Source organism: Paramormyrops kingsleyae, chromosome 24 (assembly GCF_048594095.1).
Source record: "Paramormyrops kingsleyae isolate MSU_618 chromosome 24, PKINGS_0.4, whole genome shotgun sequence".
Classification (NCBI taxonomy): domain Eukaryota; kingdom Metazoa; phylum Chordata; class Actinopteri; order Osteoglossiformes; family Mormyridae; genus Paramormyrops; species Paramormyrops kingsleyae.
In genome coordinates this window covers 16537053-16554416 of record NC_132820.1, presented here as the reverse complement: position 1 = coordinate 16554416, position 17364 = coordinate 16537053, and the positions used below count along the sequence as shown (strand labels likewise).

The following is a 17364-nucleotide window of genomic DNA, read 5'->3' as shown; positions in this document are numbered from 1 at the left end:
CTCCATGGAAACATAATACAAGAGTAGATTTTTGAACATATTTATGTTTAAATTCTCCTTTGACTTCCAGTTCAGAAGGATTGTTTTCTTGGCAACGGTTAGTACTGTGAGAAGCATGCAAGATTTATTCGTGTCCATATTAGTGTTAGTGAGGTCCCCAAGCAGGCAGAGTGAGGGGGAGGGTGGGATGGGATGCCCTAGGTGTGTCGATAAGTCTTCACAAATCCTTTGCCAGAATTCGTTGACCGGTGTGCAGTACCAGAAAGCATGCAGGTAATTATCTGGTGCATCCGTCTTACAAGTTAGGCATATGTCAGTATCTCTGATACCCATCTGGAACATCCTCTGCCCTGTGTAGTGTGTTCTGTGTAAAATTTTGTACTGTAATAGCTGCAGGTTGGAGTTCTGATTCATTCGGAAGGTATTCAAGCAAATTTGCCTCCAGAAGTTAGTGTCTGGATTGATGAGTAAATCCATTTCCCATTTGTGGGTAGGGAGTGAGAGTGTTGTATCAGATTCTGCTAGATCCACGTAAATCCTAGACAGTAGTTTTTTAGTTGGAGTTATTAAGAAGTTTGCTATTTTAGGTGAAAGCTCCAGATCTAATTGCTTACGGCACCATCTATTATGTATTATTGATTTAAGTTGAAGATATTCTAAGTATTTGTTTTTCTCAATGTTATAAGTTTCTGCTATTTTGTCAAATGATATCATGCGATTGTCTTGGATTATATGTTCGAGGCGCTTGATTCCTTTATTATGCCAAGCAAGGAAGTTTATCATTTTTTTATTTAACAGGATGTCAGGGTTGCTCCAGATGGATGTCAGTTTGCATGGGACCAGTGAGGTTTGGTTCATTTTAAGAAATTCCCACCAGGCTTTTTGCTTTTAAGACTTATTTGTTTTGCTTTATTTTCTTTCTTACTCTGTACAGCACTTTGGTATAACTTTGGTTGATTTTAAACATGCTATATACATGAATTTGAGCCTGACCTGTTATCCGAGTCTAGATTGCCTGCATGTTAACACACAACCCACTGCTTCTGATCTTGCCATTTCGGTCTGCTGTGCTTGTTCATCACTGTGTCTGAGTTCTCTGCTGTCCTCCCCACTGGATGGTGTCTGGGGTGGGAACCATCTGAGCTGGAGTGCTGCTGCAGTCCCACCATGGATGTAACTTACGAACTCACACCGTGTGGGCTGCCTTCAGTCTCCCGATTCACTCTGACAGCCACAGAGATCCGACTCATTCATGGACTTTGGCTTTGACCACGATGACAGTTTACATCTGCTTTTGGTAAGCAGGCCCATTCATTCTATTTTCTATACACGTGCGGGCAGGGGATGTGTGGTGAAAGGCGCTATATAAAATTAAATTGTATTGAATCATAACTCATTATGCGTTGTGTTTAATATGCATGGTTGTGATGTATTGTAATTTTTATTTTGCCCTGTTTTTTAAATGTTTATGGTGTCTAAGGTGTATGGACAGCGCGCATAGGCATTTCCGATGTCGCCGGCTCTGAGAATCACGTCGAGGCTGAGCGCAGCAATGCACTGCTAACCGTCAGCCTTATGCCGGAAGTCGCTTATAAGCGCCAATTTCATTTGTTCTCCAACTGCCTTACACCGTGACATGCCGCTAAAACGGACGCCTTTCATTGGGCTTTCTGGTTGTCAATCAGCCTGATGGGCGGTATGTTTGGTTGAGACAGGAATTGTGGCGCGGAGAGGGGCGGGGTGATAAACACAACGCTGGTATGGAAGCGTCAGAATAAATCATTTTGGTTTGATATGATCCTTCCAGGGAAAAAAAGTTTTCGGTAGGTTGGGGGCTAGTGCATCCATGGATGAAGAGGAGACGGTTCATCGCTTAGACGGATAATAAAATATTGGGAAGGTCCATTAGTGAGTATAGGAGAGAAGGCGAGTTTAAAGCCTGCTCGGGTGGCGGGCAGCACGGCTGATCGGCGTTACCCCACGGAGAGCCAGCCGGCCTGCCTGCTTAGCTCAGCGCACCTGGCGGCGGCCTGCTGCAGACACGCCGCCTTTCAGTGCCAGTTATACTGATGTTTTTCGCCTTTTCCGTCTCCATGGCCGTGCGTAGTCCGCCCCCTTTTTCAGGAATGCAGTTTTGTCTGGCGGCATCGTGAAGCAAAGCCCGATCGGGCTGAACTCCCGGAGCACCGCTGCTGAGATACGAGAATCTCCCGCATTTTAACACATCGTTTCCTAAAGCGTCGGCCACACCGATCGGCCGCCCGGGTGACCGTGTTTCACTCCAGCGTCCCCGTCAGACACGTTGCACGGAGGGTCACACGTGTGGTGATGGATAACGCCGGAGCCATGTCGCACGAAAAGATGGAGCTGGACCTCGACGCGCTGTCATCCGTGGCCCAGAGCGACGGCCAGCTGAGGCGATCTAACAGCGCACCGATGATTAACGGCCTGAGGTTGGTATTTCACTAACCTGCTGCCATATTTGATGTCCATATATCGACTCCTCAGACTGCCAGTCTCCAGCGACATACAACTGTCACGCTTAGTTATGGCCAGTAATCTGCTGCTTTCAGTGCCTCTGCGTGGCGCAGTAGTTAAGACGCCGATCTGTCATGCGCACGGTCTCGGGTTCGAACCGCGGTACGGCCCCGTTATGCATGCGGCCCTCCGGCTCCTTCCTCCATAAGGCGACCGGGGCGCCGAAAGGCGTGCTAGAGCATACTGGGGGGAGTTATCAGGGCCACCGGTTACTAAAGCACAGGCCGGTATGGTAGTATGAGACTCCCACATTTTTAAAGAGGAATGGAAACGCAGCCGGACCTGCAGTCCTGTCTTACTCAAGAGGGACAAACACTTATGTACGGTGTATATAACCCTTATTGGAATGCACATGTTTTGAATAAAAATATCATTATTGCGTGAGGTGATTATAGAGAGTTTGAGAGTCGCTCCTGCTGTGTTAAGCGGCACTGTGAGCTGTATCACCTGTCTTCCACCTCTCTCTCATCCTCGACGCTTCCATGCCCTGTCCACCAGTGATAACTCGCCCGTTTTCCAGCAAGAGACGCTCCGAAACAGGAGAAACAGCACGACGGTGGTGAACCGCACCAGTCCGGTACAGGGGGCGCTCTTCTGTGTGTGTGTGTGTGTGTGTGTGTTTGTGTGTGTGTGTGTGTGTGTGTGTGTGTGTGTGTGTGTGAACTGTGAGAGGGCCCTGTGCTTGTTAGAAGCACTTTGTTCCCATGTGGTGGGTGATGCTTGTCTTCTCCTCCTCCAGATGGTCCCGTCGTCTCCCATCCGTGTTCCCAGCACCAGACTTCACCAGATCAAGCAGGCAGGTCGCCGGCCTCGTTCCTCTGGGCACCTGTCATTCTTGCCCTGCTCATTTGACTTTAAGAAGCTTCCACTGAGCAGTGTAGGGGAAGTTACTCACGAAAGTTATCCTTTACAGGCAGAGGAGGGAAGTTCAGGTCCAGAAAGTCCAAATCCAGACCAGCCTTTGTTTCAACCAACCAGTTGACGATAGAGAGTCACAGCGACAGAGTACTGAAATGATCGGTTGAAACAAAACCTTGGTCTGGATTTGTACTTTTTGGGCCTGAACTTTTCACCTCTGTCTGTAATGGATTACTTTGTGAGTAACTTCCCCAACGCTGACTGTGAAAGCACCACACCATCAGCTCTGTGGATCCCGCCTCTCATAAGTAGTGCCTGGCCACACACTCTAATACATTTTCCTCTGGCCCACAAGTCTTGAAAACTGGACTTCAGTGGGGAAAAACTGCAAGAATCCATGCATTGTGGGAGGCTGCGCTTCAAACCGCTTACCTGCTCCCTGCTCTGCTGTGCTCCTGCAGGAGGAGGGCGTGGACGTGATGAACAGGGAGGCGGCCCACGAGCGGTGAGCGGCGGGGCCATGGAGATCCTCAAGAGGGGTTGGCGTCGACTTGGGAGGATTTGACGCTGCTTGCTAAATAATAGGGGGCTCAGGCTGTCTTCCCAGCTCGGTACACAAACCGCGCCCCAGGCTTAGCGTCTGTATTCAGTGTGTAATGCAGACACACAGGTCTTGGGAGCCGGGTGTAAATCCCGTGAACCAGCTGCACTTCCGTCCTGCGGATAATGAGTCATCTTCAAGTGAGAATCCCCCAGATTTACCGATGTGTGAGCCGTACCTTGGGCCCTCGCTGCTCTGCACGCAACGTGCGCGTGGTGGTAAAGGTTCAGGCCTGTCGACACACGGGATAAAGCGAGACGTGGCTGAGATCTCAGCGGCAGGCCTGCATGTCCCGTCGCCGGTGCCAGATGAAGTCACACAGCTGAAGGATGCAGGCCGGCTGAATCTCTGGACAGCAGTGTGAGGCGATGTCGCTGAAACCTTTTTCACTCCCCTCTCCTCCCCCCCCCCCCCGGCCATTCAGGGAGGTGCAGGCAGCCATGCAGATGAGTCAGTCGTGGGAGGAGTCTCTCAGTCTGGTAAGGAGCAGTGAATGGTTTCATTGAGTGTTAATGGACGTGTTTATGCAGTGACACTCCTGGGCCTGTGTCACCCTCCCCGCGGTGAGTCTTAGCACACAGGCAGCCTCACCTTCTCACACGCTTTTCCCTGCTCGCCAGAGTGATCACGACTTTGAGAAATCCTCCTCATCCTCGCCCAAATGGATCGACTTCGTCCCGGTGTCGCCGGCGCCGTCTCCCACACGCAGTATCGGCAAGAAGGTGGGTCCCTCGCATTCCCCCGGTGAGCCGGCCCCCAGGTGTCGGCGGTGGTTCATCGCTGGTCGGGGCTGACCCCTCCTCTCTCCCCCCTCCCCTGCAGCAATGCTTTTCTCCATCCCTGCAAATTCTGGTGAACAGTAATGGCTTGACGCCCAGCCCCACCCCCAGCCCTACGCGCCGTTTCAGGTACGCCCCCCCCAGCTTCCGGTACCTTCCGTAAGCAGCTGGAGCCGCTTGGCCTCCGTTTTCCCCTGCCCCCTCGCGCTGTCGTCTCTCTTTCATGTCGAGGTTTCCACTCTCTTTTGTACGTTGCCGCTCTGACCAGCAGGAGGAGCCAGAGTCCCAGCAACTGCATTCGGCCCAGCATCCTGAAACCCGTCAAAAGGAAAGGTGAGCTCTTGGCGCCTCGTGGAGCCGCCTCGGGTGGGGATCTGGCGAACGATGGCATCCTGACCTCTCTGTGGCTCCGTGCCTGCAGGCGACGCGGAGATGGAAAGCCAGCCCAAGCGGCTCTTCCAGGGCACCACCAGCATGCTGTCCTCTGAGACGTCTCCGGGGCAGGACCTGGGCTCCTGGTGAGCTTAACCCTCCAGTGCTTCCTGGAGGTGCCATTATCGGTATTGTTAAAACCGGCGGTGATGAGTCTCTTTGTGCTGCCATCCTGAACCTTTCGAGACCCGGTGGGCTGTATGTGTGACGCAAATCTCCAAATCAGTGGTACCACACATTAAACACACTGCACCCCACTGGTTCCCTAGTCGGGGTCATTTCCGGTTGACCCCCGTGTGTGAATGGAGCCAGGAAAATTCTAGTGAATTCACCACGAGTAAGTGGGCATTTTAATGATGTTTCTGTCATGCAACTGGCGCAAAAACAAAGCAATGTATACAGCCAGAGAATTCTTCTGTCGTCCGACAGATTCGAGGAATGGCCTGGGAGTAAGACTCGGTCACTAGGTCCCTTTGAGCCTTAAAAAAACCAACTCGGAGCAATTAATCGGCGATTTTTGTTTGTATAAGAACACTGGAAATGAACTCATTGTTAACACATTGGTCGGCGATTTTTATGTGTATGTGAACACTCCGAACAGACTCAGACCTCTCAGAAATGAAACGTGCTGAATTGCTCCAGGTTCGCGACACCTTTTGCCCTCTAGGCTTGCCGTAGATTGGTCACATGCTATTGCACTGGGATGCTCGAAAAAACAAATAGATGGAGCCGTGGCTGCTGGTAACGAACATTCTTGGGGAAGTTACTCACAGAGTAACCCCTTACAGACAGAAGTTCAGGTGCAGAAAGTACAAATCCAGCCAACAGGTTCAGTATTTTGTGACTGTGACTCTATTCTCAAGTGGTAGTTGGAACCAAACCTTAGTCTGGATAAATACTGGACCTGAACCCCTCTCTGTAATGGATTACTTTGTGAGTAACTTCCTCTAGGCTGGTAATGAAAAGAGCAGAAAGAAGACTGGGCCAGAAAGAGAACTGAGTCCTCATTCTGTGAACACAGAAAGAAAGAAAAAACAAAAAATGAGTCTCTCTTCTGTTGCTTCCTTCTTGGTCTGCTTTCTGAGGACTGAGTTTGCTCTTCGGCTGTGGATTGACTCCCCTTCTCTGCTCCTTCAGTCTGTCCCCGGATCTTCTGGACGGGAGCCTGAGCAGCGTTGGATCTTCTGCAGGATCTCCAGCCAAGATGGATGGGGCTTCTCCCTCCCCAAGCACCTCGCCCTTTGCCCCCATCCAAGACCTGTCATCCAAATAAAAGCGGGGGCGGGGGGGCAGGGTGTCCTTATATGGCTTTCCTTTATTTTTTCCCCTCCTGGGGCGATTTGCACTGTGTGGTAAGCCGATGTTGGGGGTTGAACCCTACTGTGTGTGTGTGTGTGTGTGTGTGGGGGGTGGGGGGGGGGGGGGCGTATTGAGTGAAGAATATTTGCACCGGCTGCTAGATGTTCGTTGACTACATGGTGCTGAAACCGGTTGGTCTCTCTGCCTACTGTGACTCTTCGTAAACCTAAGAAATCCGCCCCCCTCCAGCAGAGCAGCGTAAACCTGTCTCTCCACTGTGCAGCTGGTCTAAGACAAAGGATGGACGGCACCTGCCAGGCCTGCCGCTCTCGATAGCAGGCCTCTAATCAGGAGGCAGACGTGTCATTGATCTGCAGGTCTCTGTATCTACGCCTGTCTGTAGGTCTTTTCCAGAATGAAAGCTCAGGGCCGGAAGTAAGGCAGAACGCAACGTCATAAGGGCTGGATCATAGTCGAAGGGAAAGAATGTTCCGGAACCTGTCCTCTGTCCTTCTACACATTTGACCAACTGATGTGGGCATGTTTGGTGTCACTTTGCCTGTTGGCCACACCTTTTGTCCCTCTGGTTCTACACGTGGTTGTCTGGCTGCCTGTAATGTGGGGCGTGATGTTTTTCCTGTCGTCCCTTTTCCACATCTTTACGGTGTTGCCGTGTCCCCAAGCAGTGGCTGCTGAATTGAATTCACACCCCAATGTCCCGCAGGGTTGATAGATCACGGGGAAAAGTCAGTGACTCACATCATAGATTTAGCCTGGCTTCCGCTGCTTGTTTTGATGGCAGCAGAACAGGATTAACAGTATTGGGGGGGGGGGGAGGTGCTGCTCGTGTGCCTGGTGAGGTCGACTTGATCCCAAACCTGGTGACCTTTGACCTCCCATAATTCCTGTGCCGAGTGACACAATCAAAGCAGGGGCCATGATTCATGTGGGAGGCAAAAGGGCTTTATGCAAGACGTCTGCTCCTGTTTGTCCGTGTTAGATTGCTACACCAGGGTTGTTGACCTATGTGGAAACAACAGGATAATTTACAGGGTCCCACTGTCTAGACACCGTGCTTGAAGGGGTCGACCCAAGAGCGTTTTCTCAACATTAACGAAACATCGAAGTGTTTCTTGCAATTTTTGATTGAACTCTGTGCCATTTTCAATGACTACATGCAAAAGATGCTAAACTGTAATTGTGTAAAAAAAAAAAGTCTGATTGCTGTAATTTAAGTTTTTTTTTTTTTTGGTTATTTTATTGAGTATACCTTTGGAAGATCTCTTTTAAGGTAGATGGTTATTTAAAAAAAAAAAAAAAAAAAAAGCATGGTATATAAGTTGACCAGTTTGTGGGGTTTTTTGTTAAAAGGGAGAGAGGATATGAATCATTTTTATATGCCAACATGGATTCATTAGTTTAAAAAGTACAAGCTTGAGAAAAGCTTCTTGATTCTGCGGTTTGTACAGGATCCTTCATTTAAGAAAATCAGGCAAAATGCACCTTGTTTTGGTTCTAATGCTCTACTGTTACCTCTGTACCCCCTCCCACCCTCAAAGTGTGCTAACGTCATACATACATAAATGCAGGATGTTGGGCGTTGACTTCATCCCAGTTGCTCCTGCTGTGTGTGTACGCGTACGCACATGCACACGCACACGTGTGTTTTATGCCAAAATATATGAATTTCTGCGTGTTTTTGTCCCTGTCAGCTGTATTTTGTTCAGCCCACAAACCATTTCCCTCAAACTGAGGTTTAAGGATGTAAGAATACAGAATAAATTATTAGCTGTACAGTCATATTGTTGTTTTCCTCAATGCTGTGCTGTGTGTGTGTGTGTGTGACAGAGAACATGATTTCTGGACCTTACAAGATGTTCATTTTCAGGAATAATCAGCAAAATGAATTTTAGCATGAATCTTGCAGATTGTACTAAACGAGTCTGGTTCCTCAATAAGAAGTACCTCTTGTGTTTGCTCTCATGCTGTACGTGGCAGTGACAGGGGAGAGCTGCGGCCATTTGGGAAATCCGCTCCTTATGTACGGCCGGCAGCCAGGCATTTCTTAATGGGCACATCAGGTCCCTCTTCATTAGTAAATAATCGTGTCAAGGACAAGTACATGATATTCCGACGGATGTTGGTTCCGTCGTGTGCTGGTTTGTGCCTGTGTTGTGGTAGCCCTGTATCCAGCATCTTTTCCATTTCTTTGGCCAGAACATGTAATGGATGGATGGATGATTAGATGATAGAGCCTGCAGGGGGAGCAGGCTTTGTGTCGCATCTGTGTCGTGGCACGTGATGCCAAATCACATTTCCTATCAGGGACAGAAGGAACCCCCACCCCCACCGGTCAGCACTGCAGGATTAAAACGGAATTTGGAGGTGGGTCACAGTGCAATGCAAGCAGGGGTGGGGGGCGGGGGTGATTACGGTGAGAAGTGTGGAAGTGAGTATTGTGGTGTAGGGAGGTGTGTGGTGAGGAGAGGTCTGCTCGGTGCCACTGCATCGGCATGGCTGGGCTTAACGGGACACAGCGACAGGGCCCACCCAGCACCACAGACCCCTGCGCTTCCCAGCAGCCAAGCCTGATTTGTCCTGCTTTGAGATCGTCTTGTCGGGTCTGGCCTTCATTCACAAAACGCGAGCTCCAGGATTTTGCGCTGCATTTGTTGTCATTTCCCAGCTCGTGTGGCTCGTTTCACCCTGGCAAGTAAAGCCAGACAAAAGTAAGGTGAAGAGGTGCACGTTTATCCATGCAGACCCCCCAACCCACTGACACAGACCACTCTGGCTCAGCTGTCAGGCTACGTCCCCGCACGGCCCTCATCACTGCTGCGTCGCTGATCCGTGTCTGTCACCTTTGTTCATAGTGAGGGAGACCTCACTGAAAACTACTGCAATTTATGTTGTTAACTTACTGGATTTACTGCGCTGACTATATAGTATACGTGTATGATATATAGTCTAGACAATGCATATACAGTACAAGGTGTCAGTTATATAATGTATATATGATATATGAACATATATTTACATAAATATATGATGTCAGGATGACTATCAACAGCTCTTTTAACTACAGTGCGGGGCAAAAGTCTCAGGCAGTGAAAGGAAGTGTTTAAGGCTATTCATCTTGGCAGTGATTGTAAATTTTATTAGGAAAAAAAACAACTTGTGGCTGCAGTGTTGGTGCCGAAATGGAAATCAATACTTTCTGCAGCTGCCATGCATCCAGTGTGTCCCGGGCTTCACTCTGCACTGCAGGAGGTGTGTCATTTGCGTAAATGCAGGAGGTGTGTTATTCGCATAACTGCAGGAGGTGTGTTATTCGCGTAACTGCAGGAGGTGCGTTATTCGCGTAACTGCAGGAGGTGCGTTATTCGCGTAACTGCAGGAGGTGCGTTATTCGCGTAACTGCAGGAGGTGTGCTATTCGCGTAACTGGGGCTTTCCGCCCAACGTGTCGCCGGGTGTCAGTACATATCTGCCCCTCCAGGGCTGACCTCCGAATGCTGCTCCATGTGTGCAGCCTGCATGGGCTTCCTCTCAGTGCTCTGGCATCCTGTCCAGGGGGTGCCCTGCCTTGTGCCCTCTGTCACCTGGGGCATGGATGCGGAATGCATCTGAACTGGGGCGGCCGTAGGGAGGGAGGGGACGGGGCTTGTCCACCCGTCTGTTTGCTTTTGAAACACTCGGCTATAAATCTTTGTTGTAAAACACCCGGGATGTAACAGAGGCTTTTATTAATAAAGTTTGCATTGAATTATTTGTAAGCAATTTTTTTTCGTGATTGCATCATCACTGTATTCTTAACGATGCTCCAAAAGTTCGGAAGATGCATGGATTCGGCAAATCGAGTCCTTCTTAAAGCAGCTCATTCAGTGAGCAGGTGGTGAGGTGGTGTGTGTTGGCACCGGCCGTGACCGGCCGCATGTCCCCAAATCACTGTCACGTCGCTCCATCACACATGAGGACCGGAAGGGGGCAGATGCAGGAACACAGCCGATGCAGAAGAACCTGACGCAATATCGTTTAATAACCGTTTTTCCCTTTACATTTCCCCTACGCCCGCCCCCCCATCCCCCATCCACAGGGTCACCCCCATCTTGTCCCGTGTCGAGCAGCAATTGTCCGTTCGCCGTCGCTGCATTTGGCCGTTCGCCCCGAGGACTACAACGTCCTCCTTCGCAACCTCTCCCACCTCCCAAAAGTCAGAGACACATTTCACCCCGAAATGTCCATGAGCTGGTGACCGTCCATCGTCTCCAGGGAGACGCCGCCGGGGTGTCACGTCCGGAGGATGACCATCGTCAGAAGACCTGTCCAGAGACAGAAAGTGCCGGAATGTCACCGAGGCACTTAACGCTGGCTTTAAGCTTTTTACGAGCTGCAAACTCTGCTAACGTGCGGAATTGATGGCATCACCACAGCGGGTCAGATAGCCCGATATGTTCTGCGCTGTCACTTCCCGCTGAGAGCACTGACCTAGAACGTAAGCAGCCACCAGCTTCTTGTTGACGCTTAAATGGAGGCAGACGGGCACAGAGGAGCCCTGCTCTCCCACGGTGGGCAGCACCAGGACGGCCATGCAGAGCAGCCCCAGCAGCACCGTCAGCACCCCGGGGCCTCCACCCACCACGCGCTTCTCTGTGGGACACGCAGAGCCACCACACACGCAGCCTCTGAGTAGCTGAACTGGGTTACCGTTTGCCAGGAGTGAATCGGTCATGTGGACGCTGGTGCCATCTAGTGGAGGAACATGCAACCTGCAGCCTATACCGGTTTAGCCAGATACACACCCTGCACTGACCAGACAATTGTGATACAATGAAGACATCGCTCTCTATTTACGTATATTTGATGTATCCTTACTCTTACTCCTGGCAAGTTAAGGCCTTTTTAAGCAGTTAAAGCTTATAATGCACCCTCTGCTGGAGCAAATGTGCCATCTGCAGTAGACTCCATCCCACCTGGCGGCAGTGTGCCCTGCTCAAAGAGTGCGCCGCTCATCAGCTGTTCCCTCGTTCTGTATTCCTCCTCCTGGGGCCTGGGTGAGGAGCCCTCCAGAGCCGCAGAGGGGAGCAGGGTGGCTATCACCTCCTTCTGGCCCAGGGCCTTGCGCTGGCTCTCCTCGGTCACCTGGAGCCGGAACTTGTCGACGACACCATAGTGACAGGCTCGCACGTCCCTGTGCCGGATCACGCTGAATGGGGGGGCGGGGGCCACAGATGGAAATGCATTCAAATTCTAAGGAATTCAAATTGACTGTGAACCCACAGAGATCAAATCGACTCTGGGAACTGATTCCACAGAGCTAATTTTACTGTGTAATCAAGGATGAAATCCCCCCCCCCAAAAAAAAGCCCTGTGCAATTGCAGGTCGCAGAGAGAGGTATCATCTCCAGGCCCAAAGCAGCTCGTAAGGACTGAACTGAACTAATTACTTTCCACGTGGCACTAATCTCACGGCCCGGTTCTGCACTGAGGTCGTTTGCTGTGGAAACGGACAAGTAGCAGCTGGCGTCACTCACATGTCCACGCAGCTCTGTGGCTTCACCGCGCCGCTGGCGTCCACCACCGCATACCTGTTAGGCGCCGTGCACAGCACTGAGAGCAGAGGCTTTGCGTCATTATACAGCACGGGCTGACAAGAACACAGGTCATGTCGTTTCATCGGCTGCCGTGGGCAACGCAGTGCAGCGTGAGCTCTCCTGTTGCCATGGCAATTGATCAGCCGGCGCATAAAAAAAAATGTCCAATTATGAAACACAGCTGACGCTGATTAGAGCGATTTCCTCATTAGAGTTTAAACAGGGTCAGCTGGGCGGCTCTTTGGAGCTCGGAGCCCAGGGCAGATGTCTGCTTCAGCTTGAGATCACTGTGTTTCCTTGCAGTTGCAGGAGTTTTGTGTTGGCGTCGCCCTGACTTTCTTAAAGGGGCCCTGACACTGTTTTTATGTTGACGGTTATATCACTATTGTAATTACAGCCCTATCATGTGACAGAGTTCCGCCCTGGGCGGGGGGGCACTCCCAGTCACTATGTTCTATGCTGGCACTTTGCGGCTCTGCATTAATGGTTGGTTTGTTGGTAACTATAGCCAGACAGAATAATAGGCGATGTGTGATCAGATATGTGGTTTAACACATAAGGCAAACAAGATATGTTTTTTTGCCTCCCCCCAAGTGCAAACGTCAAACTCCGCCTACAGCCCTGCCCTGCATGTTTGCGGAAGCTGATCATAGAGTATATACAGACGTGCATAGCCAATGAGCACACTGAGCATGTGCGGTCACCTTTGAACTTCAGCGCGAACTCGTAGGGGTTGTAGAGGGTGAGCACGCGCTTGTGTGTCGCCTGCTCGTCGGCGTAGAAGAACAGCTCTGTGGGGAAGACGAAAACCGGGAGGCTGCCCTCCGCCTGCTCAGGCCGCCGGCGCATTGGCACGGCCCGTGTGGCTGCCCCCCCCCTCCGCGCTCTGCCACTGTGGTGGGCCGGCTCCTCTAGCCCCTTAGCGCTCCCGCATACTAAGGAAAGAGATGGCAGATGTAAGTTTTCTAACACTTATCTGAAGAAACTGGAAAGGACAGACAGATACAGTTAAAAATGAGTTGTTTTTTCCCCTGATGTCAAAGTTATTCTCGGCATTTTATTATGAGAATACAGCTGCAGCACACTCAATGTCAGGGAGACTTTTATTGTGCTTATGTCATGGTGGGTGTGGGGGTTTTTCCATTAGAGTTGTGCTGTGCCATTCTTAGGGCACTTACACAGCACGGCACCCTTCAGAATCTATACCAGAGCTCTTCAAATCTGGAGCTCTATTCCGAATCCAGGCCTCGTTTTCAGTTCTCCCAGGTAGTTAGTTTAATGATTATTGGTTCTGATTGGTCAGAGGCTTCACACCTGGTTCACGGGTAAAGGAAGGCTGGGAAATCAGCAGGACTCAGACCTTGAGGACCGTGATTGGAATAGCTCTGCTCTTCTACCCTCTTCTGGAACATGTCCACAGCCTTCGGCTCATGCCAGAGGACTGACTATACAATTCTAGTTCATTCCAAAGTTGGCCACAAGGGAGAAAGAGACACTTTCTCCTTAGATGAAGTACCAGGCTGTATGTGATGCCTTAAAGCGCCACAAAACCACGTTTTCATTGACTTTGGGACTTTTTCTGTCTCGTACTGATTCACCCTACACGCGAAAAGACAAAGAAACAACCACAAGCTGCGAAACGCTGCTGATTCCTCCATCATCGAGCGTGTTGATAATGGAGATAAAGGAGAACTTGGCATCCGTAAGACGACAGAGCAGGGGGTGGGGTTCTCTTATGCCAGAGAGTTTGTAAGGCCAGGCACCATCTGTGGGTGGTGCCACCATACAGTTACCCATGGGTGCAGCAGATTGGGCAGGATTTACAGCACAGGCGTCCTGCACAAGCAAGGCCAGGGCAGGCTATTCTTCCGATATATGGGAGCCTACTGCCCATGTCCTGCCAGCTGACAGCTAGCCAAGATAATTACTACACTGTGTCCTGCTGGGGGAGCAGCGTCATGAAAGGGGACCCAAGGCAAGTAAACCAGTTGGAAAGGGGGGCTGGCTCTGGATACTCTGCAGGGTAAAGATGATGTTAATGGTTTCGGTCATCATGAGCAAAGTCTCCCGTCAGCTTTATGATGCTACATCAGCGTTGCCCAAACCAGTCCTCTGGGCACACTGGACAGATACACATGTTTTTTTTTTTTTATATCCCAGTTCCCATAACACCTGTAAGGCATTTAGAGCTCCTGATTGCTTGGGTCAGGCGTTCTGGGAACTGGGATAAAACAAAAATGTGGATCTGTCCAGTGTGCCCCAGGGACTGGTTTGGGAAAGACCGTGCTATATCCATAAGCGCCCTTCTCCACTGTCACCCCACCACACAGTGACCAGAAGCACTACTGGGGCTCTTTCTACCAGCAGCCATAAGACGGTATGATGCCTCCTGCCAATGGCCCCTCACTCAATCCTGCAGACCGTAACTGGACATTACTGCGAGTCAGTACCTACGTAATCAATGACCAGGTCAGGTCAAACCATACACACAATAACCAGCAGTCCAACTCATCCATCTCCGCATCTGTTTATTAAGTATCAATGTCAGCTTTTTTGTACTGTCTGTTTTGCCTGTGTCCTCATGCACTTTCTGTTCTACAGGCTGCTGTGGTGACTGACCTTCAGAAAAGGGGAATCTCTCATTTTGTGCATAATTCGCACAAATAGTAACACCATAGTACTGACAATCCATAGATTTTTCTGTTTATAAAATATCCCTGGGCATGTGCCAGACACCGACTGACTGCCCTGAGTTACAACTTTCAGAAATGCTCAGCAGAATCTCCCCTCAGGTGCTGACTACTCTGCGTCATTCACCTCATCCACTGAACACTCAGGGCCGGCCCTGACTACACTGCGTCATTCACCTCATCCACTGAACACTCAGGGCCGGCCCTGACTACACTGCGTCATTCACCTCATCCACTGAACACTCAGGGCCGGCCCTGACTACACTGCGTCATTCACCTCATCCACTGAACACTCAGGGCCGGCCCTGACTACACTGCGTCATTCACCTCATCCACTGAACACTCAGGGCCGGCCCTGACTACACTGCGTCATTCACCTCATCCACTGAACACTCAGGGCCGGCCCTGACTACACTGCCTCATTCACCTCATCCACTGAACACTCAGGGCCGGCCCTGACTACACTGCCTCATTCACCTCATCCACTGAGAGTTTCTCAAGCCCCTATCTTGCCACATACTGGTGTAGTATATAATGGAGCAAATACAACCATCCATTTTCTGTAACTGTTCAGGGTCACCAGGGTGCCTGGAGCCTATGGGCACAACCCAGGAAGGGGGGGGGGGACCAGCATCTTGCAGGGTGTGTACATGCTCACAATTATGGCTGCAATTAATGACAGCATGTTTTTGGACTGGGGGGTGAGTACCCAGCAGAAATCCCATGATAACACAAGGAGAACATACACAGGGCCATGGCAGACATACAGACTTAAACTGTGGTCCCAGAGATGTGAGGCAACAGTGCTAACCACTGCACCACCATGCTGGCCACTCATAATTAGGCAAATTTATAATCTAATTTACTAAATATTGTTTAAAACATTATAAGAAATATATGTAGAAATATATACTGTGTTTGTGTGTGGAAATATATATATATAATTCAGTCTGAATTTTTAAATGCTTTTACTTTATTACATTAACTGTAGAAGGGACCACCCTCTTTTAAATAAAATATCCAAGGGGTCCTTGTCTGATTCTGAACGAAACTCTTTAAAAACTGTTTATTGAACGAATCTCCAAAAGAATCGATGGACCGAAAACTGACTATTTCCATTAAGAGCAGCTTGAAAGCTGAAGCGTCACGTGGGTAGTCGCGTGGGTCTCCTTTAAAGGGACGCTGGTCTCGCGAGCTGGTGGCGATGCTGTCAAACCTGGACAGACCCATCATATTTCATACATAATTTCACTTACTTTCTAGCTAGAATAGCTGATTTATCAGGTATAAGACTTCCCCACGCTTTATAAAATCTTTATAAAAATGAGTTACTTAGTAAAATCTTTATAAAAATGAGTCACTTCGTTTCATCCCGATGGCAGTTGAAAATCAGGCAAAACAGATTAGAGTGTACCTGCTAGTTTCGCGAATACTATTGACAGCGGACAGACTGGCAGATATATATAGCCCGATCAGACTGCAAGCAGTGTCGAGAAATATCTAGCAAGGTAAGCAGCACAGCTACTTAGAAATAACATCGCTCATTACGATAAAATAAACACCGAAAACTAGAATCAATAGGCCTATTCATTTAGACAGTTAAAATAAATATAAACAATTATCCATTAGTAGTGTGGAAAATTGCTTCTTCAGAACATGTCTAAATTGTACATTATGTCAGTCGCATTTCATAGTAAAACCGAGATAACCAACATGACTCTGCTAGTTTAATTTGCTGCTAACACGGGGGCACTGGAGCCTTTACTTAATATTCATCTTGTAAAGATAAGTCAGATAATAATTCATAATTCTCAGTGCAGCTGTTTATTGTTTTGATCGCCTACTGTCTAGTAGGGTTTCTTTCTAATACAAAGGAGCTTACCAGCCAGCTGTCACTCTATATTTGGGTGAGAAATCAGATTTTAAAACTTTACCTTTTCTTTTCCTGTCTGTATTGTTGATGTTTGCTACTTGCCAGTGTAATTCTGTTTAAAAGCCAGCGTGTTGTTTTCTTTCCTTATTTCTGTCGTTGTGCTGCGGCTGGCGCAGAGACTGCTGGGATAGCGGCGGCCCAAGGCTGTTCCGGCACAGCATGACGTCATTACTGTTTTCTCCGCTTAGCTCCCACAGTCATTTTGCATTTGCTCTCTAAGAGGCAGGCGTAGCACTAGCACGAGCGTCCTCTTGCAACAAATTGCGAACAAAATAATTCTTTTAACGGTTAGTAGAGCCAGGTTGAGCGGGAGCGTCACAATTCCGAAATCTTAGAACTGTAACGTCTTAAAACTCTTCTTATGTCCAGGTTCTATTATAAATAAACAGGGACTATCAGTTATTATTGGCTGGGGTTCAGAATTTTAAGGACTTCACATTCACCTTATTTGGTGATGTCTCGGATTCTGTAGCCTGTAAGGTATTGGACTTCATAGTTAACCCCCCACTCCTACCGCCACCCTTCCTGTGGTCATTTTCAGGGTCAGTCTGACTAATTAAGTCATAGACAGTGATACACATCACAGGATTTTCAACCAGCATCACCTCTGGAAATTATAAAATGATTTCTACAACTCAGAT

At 49.3% G+C, this 17364-nt stretch overlaps 2 protein-coding genes across 5 annotated transcripts; one reads left to right on the top strand and one right to left on the bottom strand.

Moving 5' to 3' along the window:
• The first annotated feature begins 1638 nt into the window (after positions 1–1638).
• LOC111860554 (P2R1A-PPP2R2A-interacting phosphatase regulator 1-like) lies at positions 1639–8307 on the top strand. 4 transcript variants are annotated; one of them, XM_023844366.2, is made up of 10 exons: positions 1641–2453; positions 3037–3115; positions 3278–3334; positions 3858–3901; positions 4422–4476; positions 4618–4719; positions 4820–4905; positions 5045–5109; positions 5198–5294; positions 6346–8307. In XM_023844366.2, the coding sequence occupies exons 1-10, from the start codon at positions 2329–2331 to the stop codon at positions 6479–6481; spliced, it is 846 nt and encodes a 281-aa protein (XP_023700134.1). In that variant the 5' UTR covers positions 1641–2328; the 3' UTR covers positions 6482–8307. The 4 variants fall into 4 exon arrangements, with proteins under 4 accessions (XP_072562304.1, XP_023700134.1, XP_072562305.1 ...); XM_023844367.2 differs by having other exon boundaries at positions 1644–2453; positions 5048–5109; XM_072706203.1 differs by having other exon boundaries at positions 1639–2453; positions 3037–3334.
• Positions 8308–10232: 1925 nt separating this feature from the next.
• On the bottom strand, positions 10233–17046 carry LOC111860555 (motile sperm domain-containing protein 1-like). Its single transcript, XM_023844369.2, has 6 exons — positions 16725–17046; positions 12805–13035; positions 12041–12116; positions 11480–11712; positions 10995–11156; positions 10233–10828 (listed from the first exon to the last, which is right to left on the bottom strand). Exons 2-6 carry the CDS (start codon positions 12947–12949, stop codon positions 10797–10799), a joined length of 648 nt encoding a protein of 215 aa, XP_023700137.1. The 5' UTR covers positions 12950–13035; positions 16725–17046; the 3' UTR covers positions 10233–10796.
• Between the last annotated feature and the right edge of the window lie 318 nt (positions 17047–17364).